Source organism: Eriocheir sinensis, chromosome 70 (genome assembly GCF_024679095.1).
Source record: "Eriocheir sinensis breed Jianghai 21 chromosome 70, ASM2467909v1, whole genome shotgun sequence".
Lineage (NCBI taxonomy): Eukaryota > Metazoa > Arthropoda > Malacostraca > Decapoda > Varunidae > Eriocheir > Eriocheir sinensis.
In genome coordinates, this window is record NC_066578.1 from 3,899,684 (window position 1) to 3,916,620 (window position 16,937).

The window sequence follows — 16,937 nt, forward strand, 5'->3', positions numbered from 1 at the left end:
GTTTTCCGTCGTCTTCATCATCCTTTCCGTATTGTCCAACTTTCCGCTTCTTGTCTCTTATCTTCCTTTTTTTGGTCTGTTTTTGGCAAGTTCTCCGTTCGTGTGTGTGTGTTTTTCCCCGTTTTTTTTAGTGGTCCTATTTCCTTCAATTCTTAGTTTTCCTTCGTCTTCATCAGCCTTTCCGTATTGTCCAACTCTCCTCTTCTTGTCTCTTTAACTTCCTTTTCCTGCTCTGTTTTTTGTTTTTTTCCCCGTTTTTTTTAGTGGTCCTATTTTCGTCAGTTCCTGGTTTTCCGCCGCGCGTCGCCCTGGTCCCAAAGGCTGTGATTCCCGCTGCCTGCTCGCCTGTTTCAAGTTAATTCCTCCTTTAATCAGCCTAAAGTCCCGGGGGTAATTTTTCCACGCGTCCTTCATCACACAAATTACCGGCCCGAGGGTTATACGGAGGCATGTTTTTTTTTTCCTCTTTTCCTCACCTCTCCTCCCCTTCGTCCATCGTTCTTTCTTTCCCTCCTTCCTCACCTCTCTTTCGCTCGTCCATCCTTCTCTCTTTCCCTCTTTCCTCACCTCTCTCTTCTTTCTTTCCCTCTTTCCTCACTTCTATCTTCTTTCTTTTCCTCACCTCTCCTTCCCTCGTTCATCCTTCTCTCTTTCCCTCCCTCCTCACCTCTCTCTTCCTTCTCCCTCCTTTTCGGTTACTTGGGTCAATTCTAGGGTCTCTCTTTGACGGGTTTGGGTCCTGTGTGTAAGTTTTCCAATCCGTTCGTGTTCTTCAGCTACGTTCTCTCTCTCTCTCTCTCTCTCTCTCTCTCTCTCTCTCTCTCTCTCTCTCTCTCTCTCTCTCTCTCTCTCTCTCTCTCTCTCTCTCTCTCTCTCTCTCTCTCTCTGGCTCTCGTTTTCTTCCTTCCTTCCACACATTTGGCAAACCCTTCCTCCTCCCACCCTACCCTTCACCTCAAAGTGCTCACCTTGCCTGGAACTGGAAATAATCAACCAATGACTTGAATTTGTTTTGTCCTCCTTTCCTTAATCAATGTCGTCCCTTCTGATGCCCTGTCGTCTTGAAAAGTTAACCTTCCTCCCTCTTGACTCCCCTAAACCACTAAACCACGCAGGCATTTAAAGAGTTACCTCCCTTCCTCCTTATAAACCACGCAGGCATTTAAAGAGTTACCTCCCTTCCTCCTTATAAACCACGCATCATTTATCATGTTCTGTGGGTTTTAAGAGTTACCCTTTCTTCCTCTTCCTTTCCATTTATAAACCATGGAGTCATTTATCATATCTTTTCGTTTTAAATAGTTAACCTTTCTTTCCTTATCTTATTACTCCTGTCCAGTATCATGTCCTATCGCTATTAAAACGTCACCTTCCTTCGTTCTGAATCCTTTCCTAAGCCGTGGAAGCCTATATCAATTCCTTTTTTCTCTTGTCATTCCTGAACTGTTCTGTCTCGTCGCCTTTAAAAGTTGACCTCCCATCCTCTCTCCCCCCCTTCTCTTCTTTCTAAAACCATGTCGTTCATCAGCTTTCGTACACAATGTTTTTTATCATATCCCGTTGCTTTCATAGTTAATCTTTCTTCGTTTATATATATTTTTTTTCCTAAGCCATGTCCTCTCGCTATTAAAAGATTATCTCCCTTCATTTCTGTCTCCTAAACCATGCAGTCACGTATTATCCTTGTCACGTATAATACTTTAACCTTCCTTCCTCTCTCAACACTCCTAAACCAGTATGTCTTATTGCCTCTTAAAATTAACCTTATTTCTCATTGTCTGTCCTAAGTCACGTAGTTACCAATATCCTGTCGTTCGTAATAGTTAACCTTCCTTCGTTTCTTATGTCTTTCTTAAACCACGCAATCCCTTATGTCACTTTCGTTTCCTGTGTCTTTCTTAAACCACACAATCCCTTCTAATGTCCCTTCGATTGTTATGTCTTTCTTAAACCACGTAATCAATCCCTTCTAATGTCCCTTCGTTTCTCATGTCTTTTTTAAACCATGCAATCCCTTCTTATGTCCCTTCGTTTCTCATGTCTTTTTTAAACCATGCAATCCCTTCTTATGTCCCTTCGTTTGTCATGTCTTTTCTAACCACGCAATCAATCACTTCTCTTGTCTTTCTTAAACCACGCAATCCCTTATGTCACCGTTTCTCATGTCTTTCTTAAACCGCAACTTGCACGGCGTGGGCAGCTCCAACGCCGTGCAGCTCAGCGTCAAGTGTGAGTATCGGGAGGAGGGAAAAGAAGGGAAAGAAAGAGTTTAAGTGAGGTCAAATGGCGTGTGTATGGCGGGGCTAGTCAAATAGTCAAAGTGAGGTCAAATTACGAGTGTGTGGACGGGCTGGTAGGAAGAGAAGGAGAAAGAGAGAGATGAGAAAGAGATAATGAAGTCACGGTCAGGATAACAGGGATGAGGAAGAAGAATAGGAAGAGATAGATAGAAAGAAAGATTAAAAGTGAGGTCAAATTACGAGTGTGTGGAGGGGCTGGTAGGAAGAGAGGGAGAGAGAGAGATGAAAAAGAGTTAGAGAAATCACGGTCAAGTTAATACGGATGAGGATGAAAAGGGAGACATAGAAAGACAGTGAAAAGTGAGGTCATATTAACTAGTAAGAGGGAGAATTAAAGGAAGACCCAGACTTATAAAACAAAACATACTCCCAAATATTTTGCCAAAGACGGAAGGAGAAAAAAAACATCGCTACATAAAAATATATATATAATGAGAACTGGGAAAAACAAAATAACAAAAATGAATGAAAAAAAAACAAAGAATAAAAATAAGGTCACAGGTAAATATAAGCTGGTACCTGGCAACGTTGGTGGTAGGGGTCATGATGGTTGTGGTGATGATGGTGGTTGTGGTGGTGATGGAGTTACGGCAAAGAGACAGGCATGGAAGGAATTTCATTTTACGGCGGAAGGCTGAGCAATTAAACTAAAACGAAGGGGGAAAAAATGTTTATATTGTGTGTGGGCGAAATAAGTTACTCACTCAACATTGTATAAAAGAAGGTTTGAAAAAGGGGATTTGTGGAGATAACAACCATACGATGAGGAGATAATTGAGATAGATAGATAGGTAGACAGATAGATAGAGATCGAGAGAGATGAAAAGAGAAGAAAAAGAATAGAAGAAAAAGAAGAAAAAAAGGAGAGAGAGAGAGAGAGAGAGAGAGAGAGAGAGAATATCCTTGACACAAAAGCTTTCCCGTCGCCTGAGCAAAAAAACAAAAAAACATCAGGGACGTAAAATTTAAGGATGACGAGCTAGAAGAAAAAGAGGAGGAGGAGGAAGAGGAGGAGGAGGAGGAGGAGGAGGAGGAGGAAGATGCGCGTGATGTATGTTTTTTTATGTATGTTTGTTGTTTAAACTGAGTAATAATTTTGGTGTGTTTGTTTTTCTGCCAAGTGTGTGTGTGTGTGTGTGTGTGTGTGTGTGGGTGTGTGTGTGTGTGTTTCTTTGTATGTTTTTTTCCTTTTAATATCAGAAAGTGAATCTTGTTTTAATTTCTCTATCTCTATCTTTCTTTCTTTTTCTTTTTTCTTTCTTTTTTCCTTCCCTTATTTCTTTCTTTCTCCTTTTTTCATTCTTTTTTTTTGTCTCTCTCTCTCTCTCTCTCTCTCTCTCTCTCTCTCTCTCTCTCTCTCTCTCTCTCTCTCTCTCTCTCTCTCTCTCTCTCTCTCTCTCTCTCTCTCTCTCTCTCTCTTCTATATTCCCTAAATCATAATACAATACCGCTAATAATTATAACAACAACAACAACAACAACAATAATAATAATAATAATAATAATAATAATAATAATAATAATAATAATAATAATAATAATAATAATAATAATAATAATAATAATAATAATAATACCTTCAACTCAACCCCCAAACACATCGGAAGAAATATTTTATCCCGAACGCTCAAACGCAAAGGCGAGTTCATATCACAAATTAATATATTCTCTTGTACCTTGAAATACTAACTCACGAACCTCTATTTCATAAGGGAACGTATAATCTCTTTTCTGTAACCTTTTTTCATCCTCATTTTTAGTACTGAGGTCCCTTGTATCAACTATCTATCTATCTATCTATCTGCTGTAACCCTATTTATATGTTTTCTTTTATCCACTTTCGCTATCTTTCTATCTATATCTTTTTATCTTATCTTTTTTGACGCTTTGCAATATCTACCACCCTTATGTTTTTTAATACTCACAGAATCACTCGTTATCTCCGTTCTACTTCCTACATTTTCTATTCCTCACAAACTCCTATAAATTTAAAAACGTTCTGACTTTTTATTTCCCCTTCTGCATCACATAGTTGCTAAAGCCTTTCCTGGCATTTATATTTTACTCTCGTTCATTCTCTTTCTCTCCCCTTCTTTCTCTTTCTCTCTCTTCCTGTACCCTTCATCTCGTATACTGTTCCTTCCTTCCTTCCTTCGTTTCTCCGTCCTCCTTCTTATCATTTATCCAGACGCTTACATGTTCCTTTCTCTCTCTCCACTCTTTTCTCCTCCTCTTCTTCCTTCCTTTCGTAACTTGTTCCCCTCCTTTACCGGGTTGTCCTTCCTCTTCCCCTTCGTTTCTTCTCCCCTTCGCCAGCTGCTTTTCTCACGCCATTCTCTCTCTCTCTCTTCCTCCTCCTTTCGTCTTCGTCTTTCTTCACACCCTTTCCCTCTCGTTCTTCTGTCCCTTCTCCACACCTCGCCCTTCTGAGCAAACAGCCAATTCTCTTTTTTATTTTTCTTTCCTTCAATTGCCTCTCGTTTCTTCGTTTTCTTTACTTATGCTTTACTCTTCACGAATTGGTTTACTTTTTAATGTTTTTCTTTTCTTTTCTTTATTTCCTTTTGTTTTCATTCCTTCTTTCCCTCTCAAACACACCTGTCTTTCTCCTGTCTTTCTCTTCCCCACTTCTATCTTCGACCTGTCTTGTATTTCTCTCCTCTCTTCCCTTCTTTGCCTCCCATGTATCTCTCTCTCCCTCTCTCTCTCTCTCGCCTACGCTTTCTCCTATCTTCTACCTCTGACGTGTATCTCTCTTTCTCTCCCCTTCTCGTCTCCTATGTCTGCCTCTCCGCCTCTACCTCTCCTTCCACTTCCTCTAACTTGCATCTCTCCTCCTTTTTCTTACTCTCTATGTCAATCTCTAACCCGTTTTCTCTGCTATATTCTGTTTCTGATTTGGATTTTTCCGTCTACCGTTTTTTCCTCTTCCTCCTCCTCCTCTCTCTCTCTTACAAGCTTTCTAACATCAAATTCCTATATGCTTCTCTTCTTCTCCCTTTTACTTACTATGTCTGTTTCTCCTCCGGTTACTCTTATATACTCGCATTTCTCTTCGTTTCCCTTTTCACCGCCAATGTTTTTTTTTTTTTTTTTCCTCGCGTTCGTCCATCTACTAACTCTTGACTTCCATCTTTCTCTCTTTTCTCCTTCTTGTTTCCGATGCCATTCTCTCTTCTCTCTTCTCCTCCCTTCCTTGCCTCCTACGCCATTCTCTCTTCTACATTTCCTCGCTCAAGAAGACCAACTCGACAAGGCTTTCGTAAGAGTTCTGAGTCTGTCCATGGGAGGTAGTTGTATGCCCCTGGTGGTAGTATGTCCTTATGTTTTCCTATCTTCTATCCTTGGCGTGCTTCTCTTTCTCTGTAACCCTTATTCGTTTCTACTCGCTCTTCTATTCCTATTCGCTATACCTCTAATGTGCATCTCCCTCTCTTTCTCTCTCCCCTACAGTCGCCCCCACGTGCCGGCCGGGCCAGAAAGCTGTGTACGGCGTTGGGAAACATGAGGAGTTGAACATCACCTGCAGCGTTGAGGCCCACCCCGAGCCCGCGTCCTTCAGGTGTGTGGGTGTGGGTGTGGGGAGAGTGTGTATGGGGGGGTTAGGGGCTTCGAGGTAGGAGAAGGGTAAGGAGTTGGGGGAGAGGGGAAAGAGGGAAATTGTGGATGTGGTGAGGGTGTTTTGTGTGTGTGTGTGTGTGTGTGTGTGTGTGTGTGTGTGTGTGTGTGTGTAAAAATACGTGTCTGGCTTAATCTTCTCTTCTTTTATTTCTGTGTCTTTAATATGGAAATACTAATACATTTTGAAACGCTAATTTTGTTGGAAATATGTGTAGTTAGCTAAAGACGATGTTCCTTGTATCATGTATCTTTCTACGATCTATCTATCTATCTATCTATCTATCTATCTGTCTCTTTTGCTGTAACCTTTTCTTCATTCTAGTTTTAGTACGAAATTTCCTCGTATTTTAAAGATCATATTTTTTTTTCCTCATTCTCAAACGTCATCTTGTCTGGCATCTATTTTAAAGCTTCTCAAAATAGTGTCTCTCAAAATCAGCATCGTACCGTCACTATCAGGCTGCTTTGGGCAATGTCACTATCAGGCTGCTTTGGGCAATGTCACTATCAGGCTGCTTTGGGCAATGTCACTATCAGGCTGCTTTGGGCAATGTCACTATCAGGCTGCTTTGGGCAATGTCACTATCAGGCTGTTTTGGGCACCGTCACTATCAGGCTGCTTTGGGCAATGTCACTATCAGGCTGCTTTGGGCAATGTCACTATCAGGCTGTTTTGGGCACTGTCACTATCAGGCTGCTTTGGGCAATGTCACTATCAGGCTGTTTTGGGCAATGTCACTATCAGGCTGCTTTGGGCAATGTCACTATCAGGCTGTTTTGGGCAATGTCACTATCAGGCTGCTTTGGGCAATGTCACTATCAGGCTGCTTTGGGCAATGTCACTATCAGGCTGCTTTGGGCAATGTCACTATCAGGCTGTTTTGGGCAATGTCACTATCAGGCTGTTTTGGGCAATGTCACTATCAGGCTGCTTTGGGCACTGTCACTATCAGGCTGGGCAATGTCACTATCAGGCTGACTATCACAATGTCACTATCAGGCTGCTTTGGGCACTGTCACTATCAGGCTGCTTTGGGCAATGTCACTATGTCAATGTCACTATCAGGCTGCTTTGGGCAATGTCACTATCAGGAGGGATGTCATATCATCTCTCTCTCTTTTCTCTCTCTCTCTCTCTCTCTCTCTCTCTCTCTCTCTCTCTCTCTCTCTCTCTCTCTCTCTCTCTCTCTCTCTCTCTCTCTCTCTCTCTCTCTCTCTCCCTCTCCCTCTCCCTCTCCCTCTCTCTCTCTCTCTCTCTCTCTCTCTCTCTCTCTCTCTCTCAGTGGAAGAAACTTTAATTAATCCAGGGCCGCGGCAGGACGTTTTTCTCGCCGCGCCATTGTCTGCACGCGGCCTCGTAATTACGCATTATGCCGCCCTGCAAGCACCGCCGGGAGGGATTTCGCAGGCACGGGAGAATAATGGTGGCGAACGCAGTGGTTATAATAGTAATAATAATAATAGTAATAATAATAATAATAATAATAATAATAATAATAATAATAATAATAATAATAATAATAATAATAATAATAATAATAATAATAATAATAATAATAATAATAATAATAATAATAATAATAATAATAATACACTTTTAACATTTCCACTATTTCTGTTACATTTCTATAAGCACAAGGACTAACTCTACTTATAATACTACTATCACTACTACAACTCTTATCACTACAGTTACTCCTACTACTACAACTACTTCTACAGCTACTTATAATTTGGTCAATACCCGCTGCACTTTTAATACTCTTTCAAATAACAAGAACAGCAACATAGCGTGTAATCCATATCAACTTACTTAACCATTCAGGACGTTACTTAAGTACTAGACTAATACTACAACTCTTTTTCTCTATATCAACTTACTTAACCATTCAGGACGTTACTTATATTCTAGACAAATCCTACAACTCTTTTTCTCTATATCAACTTACTTAACAATTCAGTACGTTACTTATATACTAGACAAATACAACTCTTTTTCTCTATATTTATCCCCATTTATCACCTTCTCCCGTCTTCTCTGTGGTTCAGGTGGGCGTTCAACAGCTCATCGGAGGTAGTGGACATTCCCTCGACCAAGTTCTGGGTGGTGGGGAACGGCAAGAGCCAAGCCTCGTACACCCCGCGGACTCACCTCGACTACGGGTCCTTGCTGTGCTGGGCTAACAACGAGGTGGGGCGACAGCAGCAGCCTTGTATCTACCATATCATACACGCTGGTGAGTGTATGAGAGTGGGTGTATCGGTTTTTATATTTTTTTTCTCGTTTATGATGTTTCTCAGGTGGGAGTTCGCAGTGATGGGTTAGGTAAACAGCTTCAAAATGTTTTATATGGAAGTTTAATCAGTGGGTAATTTGTGGAGTCTTATATATGACTTTTAGCACAGATGTGACCCTCTCTGTCTCTCCTTTAAGGCAATGCATCTATTTTTGCTTGGGGAGACTTTGCTAATTTTGTTTTTAGCTTTTTTTAATGACGTTAAGTTCACTGACTCACTACAACCCGATCAATCTCCTTTCCGGGCTTTGGGAACTCAGGTAAGAACATAGAACGTAAGGAGTCTGCAAGAGGCCGGTTCGTCTATACAAGGCAGCTCCTGTAATCCTAACCCCACCTAACCTCACTATCCATGAACTTATCCAACCTACTCTTGAATGTGTCTGTGGTATTGGCACCCACAACATGCGTCTGAGAATATGGGCCATAGAGGAAGTGGTTATTTAGTGAAGGGAATTTGGTATCGGAGGGGAAACTAGGTAAAAATGACAAGGAAAAATGTTAGGAAGTAAAGTATTTCATCCCTCATTCGTTCTTTCTCTCTCTCCCAACCACCACCATACCACAAATCTCTCTCTCTCTCTCTCTCTCTCTCTCTCTCTCTCTCTCTCTCTCTCTCTCTCTCTCTCTCTCTCTCTCTCTCTCTCTCTCTCTCTCTCTCTCTCTCTCTCTCTCTCTCTCTCTCTCTCTCTCTCTCTCTCTCTCTCTCTCTCTCTCTCTCTCTCTCTCTCTCTCTCTCTCTCTCTCGCACCCACCACTACACCACTCCCACCCATCATATCACTCCACCACACCACACCACCACATCACTCCACCTTACCACACTATCCCCCACCACCACAGCCACGCCGGAGCCCGTCAACAACTGCACAGTGGAGAATGTGAGCTCAACCAGCGCCTCAGTGCGGTGTCAGGCAGGCTGGGACGGCGGGCTTGCGCAAACCTTCACCCTCTCCGTCACTCCCGCCGCCTCAGCCTCAAAACCCGGTACCAGGGAGGACGACGGGAGGAAGGAGGCCGCCCCGAGAGTCCTGGCTAACACCTCCACCGCGCCCAAGCCTGAGTTCTTCCTGACGGGGCTGGAACCGGGGACGAAGTATGTATTGACGATCATGGGCGTGAACAAGAAGGGTGAGAGTGAACCGATGCATTTGGCTATCTTCACGCTCAAGGATGTGGCCGAGAAGCGAACAAGCCAAGGTGAGGTTGAGTACTGTTCATCTTTTTCTTATTTGTTTTGTTTTCTTGTTTTTCCCTTGAGTTGCCTCCTTTAACCCGTCCGCTGCGGTTGGCATGGATTTGGCCTTCACTGGTAGCCTGGTCACATATAGTCCCAGGTCTTTCTCTGCCTCTGTGGTGGACAGTGGAGTGTTCCTATGTGGTACTGGTGTGCTTTACATTTTTCTTCATTGAACTGTAGCAGCCACTTTTTGTTCCATTCCTGTAGCTTGGAGAGGTCTTCAGGTAGATGATCCGCAGTCGAGGAGTTAATATACAAAACTTTACAGGATAATAGTTTAGACAGTTCCAACTTCCGGCAGCTTGTACATGTTCAGGAATTAATGTTTTATGTGGATTGTGTTCAGCGAGGCGCCAGATCCAACCCTTTCCATCAATTAGCTTCACCTGCAACACCTGTGCTTCGCGTTCGTGAGGAGACACCTGCATTTAGAGCGTAATACTCCACAGACTAAACCACTCACACGATGGAGATATACTAGTTCAAGTTATTATTATTATCAGTAGTAGTAGTAGTAGTAGTAGTAGTAGTAGTAGTAGTGGTAGTAGTAGTAGTAAAAGTAGTAGTAGTAGTAGTAGTAGTAGTAGTAGTAGTGGTTTAGGAGCCTTCATGTAAGTTGGCTTAAGCGATGCGTCATTCCCGAGCCTCAAGCCAACCAGGAAGCACAACACAATAGAGCCATCGATGAGGAAGCCACGAGAAACGCATGATGAAGCCCTGCCCTTTGCTGTGTGCGGTGCCTCAGAGCGGGGTGCCTTTGTGTGAGGTCAGGCGGATTCAAGGAAGAACATAAGAACATAAGAACATAAGCACGTAAGGAGTCTGCACCAAAGTAATTATATATAGTCAAGGTTTAGCGTGGGTTTCGTGCTAACTCGATGTGGAACGTGAATTGTTTTTTGTTTTGTTTTTTTAATGATTTTGTTTCACTCTATCTTGTCCCTTCCAGTCCTACCCTGTCCTCTCCTCTAATCTCTCTCTAATCTCCTCTCTTCTAGTTTCCCATCCCTTCCGCTCCCTTCCTTCTCTTTTCCTTTTTCTTCTCTTTTATTTTTTATTTTCCTTTCCTTTTCCTTCTCTTTCTTCCCTCTTCTTTCATTTTCATTCCTTTCCTTTCCTTTCCTTTCCTTTCCTTTCCTTTCCTTTCCTTCCCTTTCCTTTCCTTTCCTTTCCTTTCTTTTCCTTTCCTTTCCTTTCCTTCCCTTCCCTTCCCTTTTCTTTCCTTTCCATTCCTTTCCTTCCCTTTCCTCTCCTTTCCTTTCTCTTCGTTTCCTTTCCTTTCTCTTCGTTTCCTTTCCTTTCCTTTCCTTTCCTTTCCCTTCCTTCCCTTTCCCTTCCTTTCCTTCCATTTTCCTCGCTTCTCTCCTTATCTCTTTCTTTCTTTCTTTCTTTCTTTCTTTCTTTCTTTCTTTCTCTCTTCTTTTTTCCTTATTCTGCCCTTTCTTTTCCTTCATTTTTTCTTTTCCTTTTCCTTTCCTTTTCCTTCTCTTTCTTTCCTTTGCTTTCCTTTCCTCTCCTCCCCTTTCCTTTCATTCCCTTCCCTTTCCTTTCCTTCCCTTTCCTTCCTTTCATTTCCCTCACTTCTCTTATCTATTTCTTTCTTTCTCCCTTTCTCCTCTCCTCTCCTCTCTCTCTCTCTTACTCCCTCTCCCTCTCCCTCCCTTTTCGTGCTCTACCTGTCAACACGGATACTGCAGACGCGAAAAAGATGGAAATACGAGTAAACAAAATTCCCCGCCTGCCAAACCTTTCCCTTCACTAAAAACGTCCTTCACATGTAATCAATCGACGTGGACGGAAGGCGGACGCAACGAGAGATATTCCAAAACAAATAAATGACGTCGCTAAAAATTAAAATAAAGAAATAAAAACATTGCAAATACGGGTCTGGGAAATAAGAACGCTACTCGCTATATCCACAAAGAGGGAGCAAACGTGTATATACTTTTTTTAAAATCCGAAAGGCAAAAGGTAAAAAGGAAAGGTATAAAAACATATGGACGAACTAAACCAACCACACACACACACACACACACACACACACACACACACACACACACACACACAAAAGATAAAGCCACGGACATCAGCACACAGAGACCATTACACTCACCACAGCAAAACAACAGAAAGCACGCACTGAATATATACTCGCAGAAGAGGCGGAGCTAGAGAGAGAAGGAGGAGGAGAAGGAGGAGGTGGGAAAGAAGGAAAAGGAAATGGAGGAGGAAGAAAAAATACCACATACTTAGACAAAACAACAGAGAAAATACAAATATAAATCACACACACATTAAATACATACTTGCAGAGGAGGAGGAAGAGGAGGAGGAGGAGGAGGAGGAGGAGAAAGATGTGGTAATGGAGATGAAAGAGAAGGAAAAAAATAGGAAAAAAAGGAGGGGAAAAATAGCACACAGTATAGCAAAAAAAAAACATATGAAACAATTATGGAAAAAACACACTCATTATATACTTACAAGGAGGAGGAGGCGGAGGAGAAGCCATTAGGTAGAGGTGGGAGAGAATTAAAAGGAAAAAGTGAAAGGGAAGATGAAGAACATTATAAAACAGAAATAAGTAGACATGAAAATCACACACCGTCTCCATATTTTCAAAGTAAGAGGAGGGAGGAAAAAGGGAAGATAATGGAGAAGGGAGAGGAAGTGGAAGATTAAAACAAAGCACAAACTAAAAAAAAAAACGAGAGTAAACAAAAATGGCAAACACAAACTAAGAAGAAGGAGAAGAAGAAGGAGGAAGAGGAGGAGGAGGAGGAGGAGACAAGAGAAACGGAAGAGGAGGAGGAAGACGAAGAACCAGAGGAGAGGAAGGAGAAGGGGAAGGAGTTAAGACAAGCGGAAGGAGGAAGGGACGGAAAGTGGAGCAGGAAGAAGGCGAGGAAGAGAGGAGGAGGAAGAGCGGAAGGAGGAAGAGACAAGAAGTGGAGGAGGAAGACGAAGAAGGGAGGAAGGAGTGAAGAGGAGGAGCGGAAGGAGTTAGCGACAGGAAGGGAAGAGAAGAGAAAGAAATGGAAAGGAAAGGAAAGGGAAGGTAAGGGAAGGGAAGGGAAAGGAAGGAAAGGGAATGGAAAGGAAAGGAAAAAGAAGGGAAGGGAAGGGAAGGAAAGGAAAGGAAAGGAAAGGAGAGGAAAGGGAAGGGAAAGGAAGGGAAGGGAAAGGAAGGGAAGGAAAGGAAAGGGAAGGAAAGGAAAGGAAAGGAAAGGAAAGGAAAGGAAAGGAAAGGAAAGGAGAGCAAGGGAAAAGAAAGGAAAAGAAAGGAAAGGAAAGGAGCGGAAAGGACAGCAAAGGAAAGGTCAGGAAAGGAAAGGGGAAAAAAAGGAAAGGAGAGGAAACAAAAGGGAGGGAAAGGAAAGCAAATGAGGAAAGAAAACGAATAAAAATGGAAAACAAAGAGAAGGAAAAAACAGGAAAAAAATAAAGGAAAAGAAAGGCCACAGAACCAAGGGGAACAAGAGAGTGCCAACCCACCAGAACATATCCGTGACACTAATGACGAAACTCCCTCCTTCCTTCGACCATTTGTGACCCTAAGGGATGCAGGAGGCGGGACACGCACACACAGCTTCTATATTCCAAGACGTGACTAGAGGTGCTGGGAGACGGTGCTGGAAGGATAGATTTGACTGTGAGATGAAGGACGAGGAGGAGAGGAGGAGTAGGAAAGGAGAGGAGAGGAGAGGAGAGGAGGAGAGAAGAGAAGAGACGAGAAGAGAAGAAGGGATAAGAGGGAAGAAAAGGAAGGACAGTAGAGGAAAGGAGAGGAGAGAAGAGGAGGAGGAGGAAAAAGAAGAAGAATTGCAATGGAAGGGAGAGGAAGAAAATGAAAACAAGGGAAGAAAAAAGAGAGACAAGTTGCAGAAAATGAAGAAAAGATAGATAGATTGATAGACAGACAGATAGATACAGACAGCTTATCTTCCCTTCTCTTCTCTTCTCTTTTCTTCTCTTTTCTTCTTTTCCCTTCCCTTCCCTTCCCTTCCTATCTCTCTTCCTCTCACCTCCTTCTTGCTCTCTTCTTCGTCTTCTTCCTCCACTTTTATCTCCTCCTATTCTTCTTCTCTCTCTTAACCCCTTCTCTCTCTCTCTCTCTCTCTCTCTCTCTCTCTCTCTCTCTCTCTCTCTCTCTCTCTCTCTCTCTCTCTCTCTCTCTCTCTCTCTCTCTCTCTCTCTCTCTCTCTCTCTCTCTCTCTCTCTCTCTCTCTCTCTCTCTCTCTCCTCTCTCCCTTCTTCTCCTCCTCCTCCTCCTCCTCCTCCTCCTCCTCCTCGTCCCCGCGTGTTCACTCACTTAAGTTATGATTTGCCTACAAGTGGATTTATAACGTAACAACTGTATTTCACATCTCTCTCTCTCTCTCTCTCTCTCTCTCTCTCTCTCTCTCTCTCTCTCTCTCTCTCTCTCTCTCTCTCTCTCTCTCTCTCTCTCTCTCTCTCTCTCTCTCTCTCTCTCTCTCTCTCTCCTCCTACTCCTTCTCTTCCTCCCTATCTTTCTTCTCCTTTTATCATCCTCCTTATCGTTGTCCTCCTCCTCCTCGTCCTTGTCCTTGTCTATTCCTCTTGTCCTCCTCCTCCTCCTCCTCCTGCACCCTCGTCAGTGTTTGATAAGGGAGCACCGGCTGAATGGAGTGTCCTGTCAATTCACACACACACGGACGTAACAGGAACACGGTGCTCAATGGAGGAAGGAAGGAGTGAAGGGAAGGAGAGAGACGGCCAGGATGAAGGTCTTGTCAGGGGCGGACCAAGAGGTGTCCAATGCAGCCTCGGGTCTCGCTCCCCTGACAGAGACAACATCTATCTCCGTGCCTCTCTGTCTCTGTGGGTCTCTGGACGTTACGCTTTGTCCTTGTAAACTGTCATGGGGTCTATTGTGCTGCTGTAACCAAGATGTATTTCGGGTTCCGCTTCCTCGCCCGTCTCTGCAGACCATTCCTCTTAGGTTGTCGACGCTCTGATAGCCTTCTAGTTCTTGTAGCGAGCAGGAAAAGCGACTATTCTAAAGGGAAGGGAGAGAGAAAGGGTTACAATTGTGTGGTGTAGTTTTTTAGGCAATCCACTGTTAACATGATCCTTCTGTCGTCGCTGGGGTAACCTTCTAGTTCTTGTAGCGAGTGGCACAGGGCAGGAAAAGCGGTTATTCTCAAGGGAAGGGAGATGGAAAGGGTTACAATTGTGTGGAGTAGTTTTTTAGGCAATTCACTTTTAACATGAATCCTTCTAGTTCTTGTAGTGAGTGGCACAGGGCAGGAAAAACGGTTATTCTCAAGGGAAGGGTGGTAGAGAAGCCATTGTCATCCATATCCTCGTGTCCGTGGTAGGCGAGGGCGTCGTGGCCTTCTTGTGGTGGGGGCTCAAGGCAGTCAGGCACGTCACTATCAAGGAGAGGTGATGGAGATGATAATTGTGTTCTGGGGAGTTTTAAGAAGCCACTAATTTCCTCTCTGTGTCCGTGGCAGGCGAGGGCGTGTTGGCCTGCTTGTAGTGAGGGCTCAAGGCAGGCAAGGACGTCACTATCAAATGGAGGTGATGGAAATGCTAATTGTGTTCTGGGGCGTTTAAGGAAGCCACTAATTCCCTCTCTGTGTCCGTGGCAGGCGTGGGCGTCCTGGCCTTCACGCCCATCCTCGCCGTGCTGCTGGGCGTGGTGGCGTCCCTCTTCCTCATGGCGCTGGTCATCGCCCTCGTGGTCAGGTCAAGGCGCCCCAGAGACAACCGCAAGCAGGAGGTCAAGATGGTGTACGACAAGGGCGCGTCGGCCTCCACGACCACGCCGCTGCGGGGAGCGACGGCGGCCGACGACGACGACGCTTCCCCGACGCCCGGCGCTACGGCGACCGACGACGCCAACCCCGACGTGATCCCCGTCAACGATGGTGAGTGGGGAGGGGCACGGGGGGGATGGGGGCAGAGAAGGAGAAGAATAGACGGAGAGGCAAAAGAAGGGGATGGGGAAGAAACAGGGGGAAGGAAAGGCAGAGAAACAGGTAAAGGAAATAGGGGGACAGGGGAGAGGAAAGGTAGGAGAATGGAATGGGCTAGACGGAGAGACAAGGGAAGAGAGAAGGAGAGAAAGAGAGAAGGGGAGGAAAAGAAACAGGGGAGAGAGTATGAGAACAGGCCAGAGAATATGGAGGATAGGTGAGGGGAAGAACGAGAAGGAAAGGGAAGGGGAATGATTAGACTGAGACAAGGAAAGGGGAAAAAGGGGATATGGGGAGAGAAGAAAGGGGCTATGGGGGACAGGTCATGGGTGGTGGTTGAACAGGGGAGTGGGTGTAAGGTGGAAAAACGTGAGAAGGGAGAGGCAGGGGATATGGGGAAGGGCTTATGGAAACGGACCAGAGGGTAGGTAGACGAGAAACGACTGCACAGGAATTTATCAGTGAAAGGAGTGAAAGAATAGACTTTTAACTCTTACATAAGAATATTGGACAGTATGGGGATGAACTTGGGAAAGGGCTTATGGAAACGGACCAGAGGATAGGTAGACGAGAAAAGGCTCTATCAGACTTTATCAGTAAAAGGAATGAAAGAATGAAGATTTTTAACTCTTACATGAGAATATTGGACAGTATGGGGATGAACTTGGGAAAGGGCTTATGGAAACGGACCAGAGTGTAGGTAGACGAGAAACGACTGCACAGGAATTTATCAGTGAAAGGAGGGAAAGAATAGACTTTTAACTCTTACATAGGAACATTGGACAGTATGGGGATGAGCTTGAGTAGAAGGTCGTGTCCAGAGGCATCAGGTTAGCAATATCAAAAGTGCAGTTACAAAGCAAATAGCGATGATACAAGATAACAAACGATGCATCAAACCGGTGGAATTTGATAGAAGGAAAACAAACCGAGAAACAATTTAAATGAGTTAGTGACAAAATTAAAATAAAAAAAACGTTCGTGATGGTTAAAGGGAATGAAAAAAAAAAATGTTTGTGGATATTAAAGCAAAGATTGAAATAGAGCATACGGAGATATATTGCAATGAAGGTTGGACCAGGAAGAGATAGATAGATAGATGAATAGATAGATAGAGATAGAGACAGAGACAGAGAGAGAGAGAGAGAGAGAGAGAGAGAGAGAGAGAGAGAGAGAGAGAGAGAGAGAGAGAGAGAGAGGAGACGGAAGGGAGGAAGAGGATTACAGAAGATGAATGAATGGAGGGGGAGGGAGAGAGGTGGTGAAAGGCCTCCTCTCTTCTCTTCTCTTCTCTTCTCTGTCTATCTATCTCTCTATCTGTCTATCTCAACCGTAAATAAACACAAACAAAGAAGCAACCAATCGCACAAATATCAACAAACATAACATACGGAATCACACACAAACACACACATACCTATACACACAAACATATACACATACACGCACATACACACACACAGTAGCCAAACTAATGATACACACAGATACACTTATACAAACACTAACACGACCACAAACATACACACACCCACAC

The 16,937-nt window shown here is 43.8% G+C and overlaps 1 protein-coding gene across 1 annotated transcript in view; it reads left to right on the forward strand.

Annotated features, from left to right (window-relative positions):
* LOC126988677 (serine/arginine repetitive matrix protein 2-like) overlaps window positions 1-16,937 on the forward strand; it is a 73,231-nt gene that overhangs the window by 40,676 nt on the left and 15,618 nt on the right. The window contains exons 6-10 of the mRNA XM_050847032.1: window positions 2,172-2,229; window positions 5,754-5,862; window positions 7,971-8,158; window positions 9,062-9,418; window positions 15,074-15,352. Coding sequence (XP_050702989.1) covers window positions 2,172-2,229; window positions 5,754-5,862; window positions 7,971-8,158; window positions 9,062-9,418; window positions 15,074-15,352 — 991 coding nt within the window. The remainder of the gene's footprint in view (window positions 1-2,171; window positions 2,230-5,753; window positions 5,863-7,970; window positions 8,159-9,061; window positions 9,419-15,073; window positions 15,353-16,937) is intronic.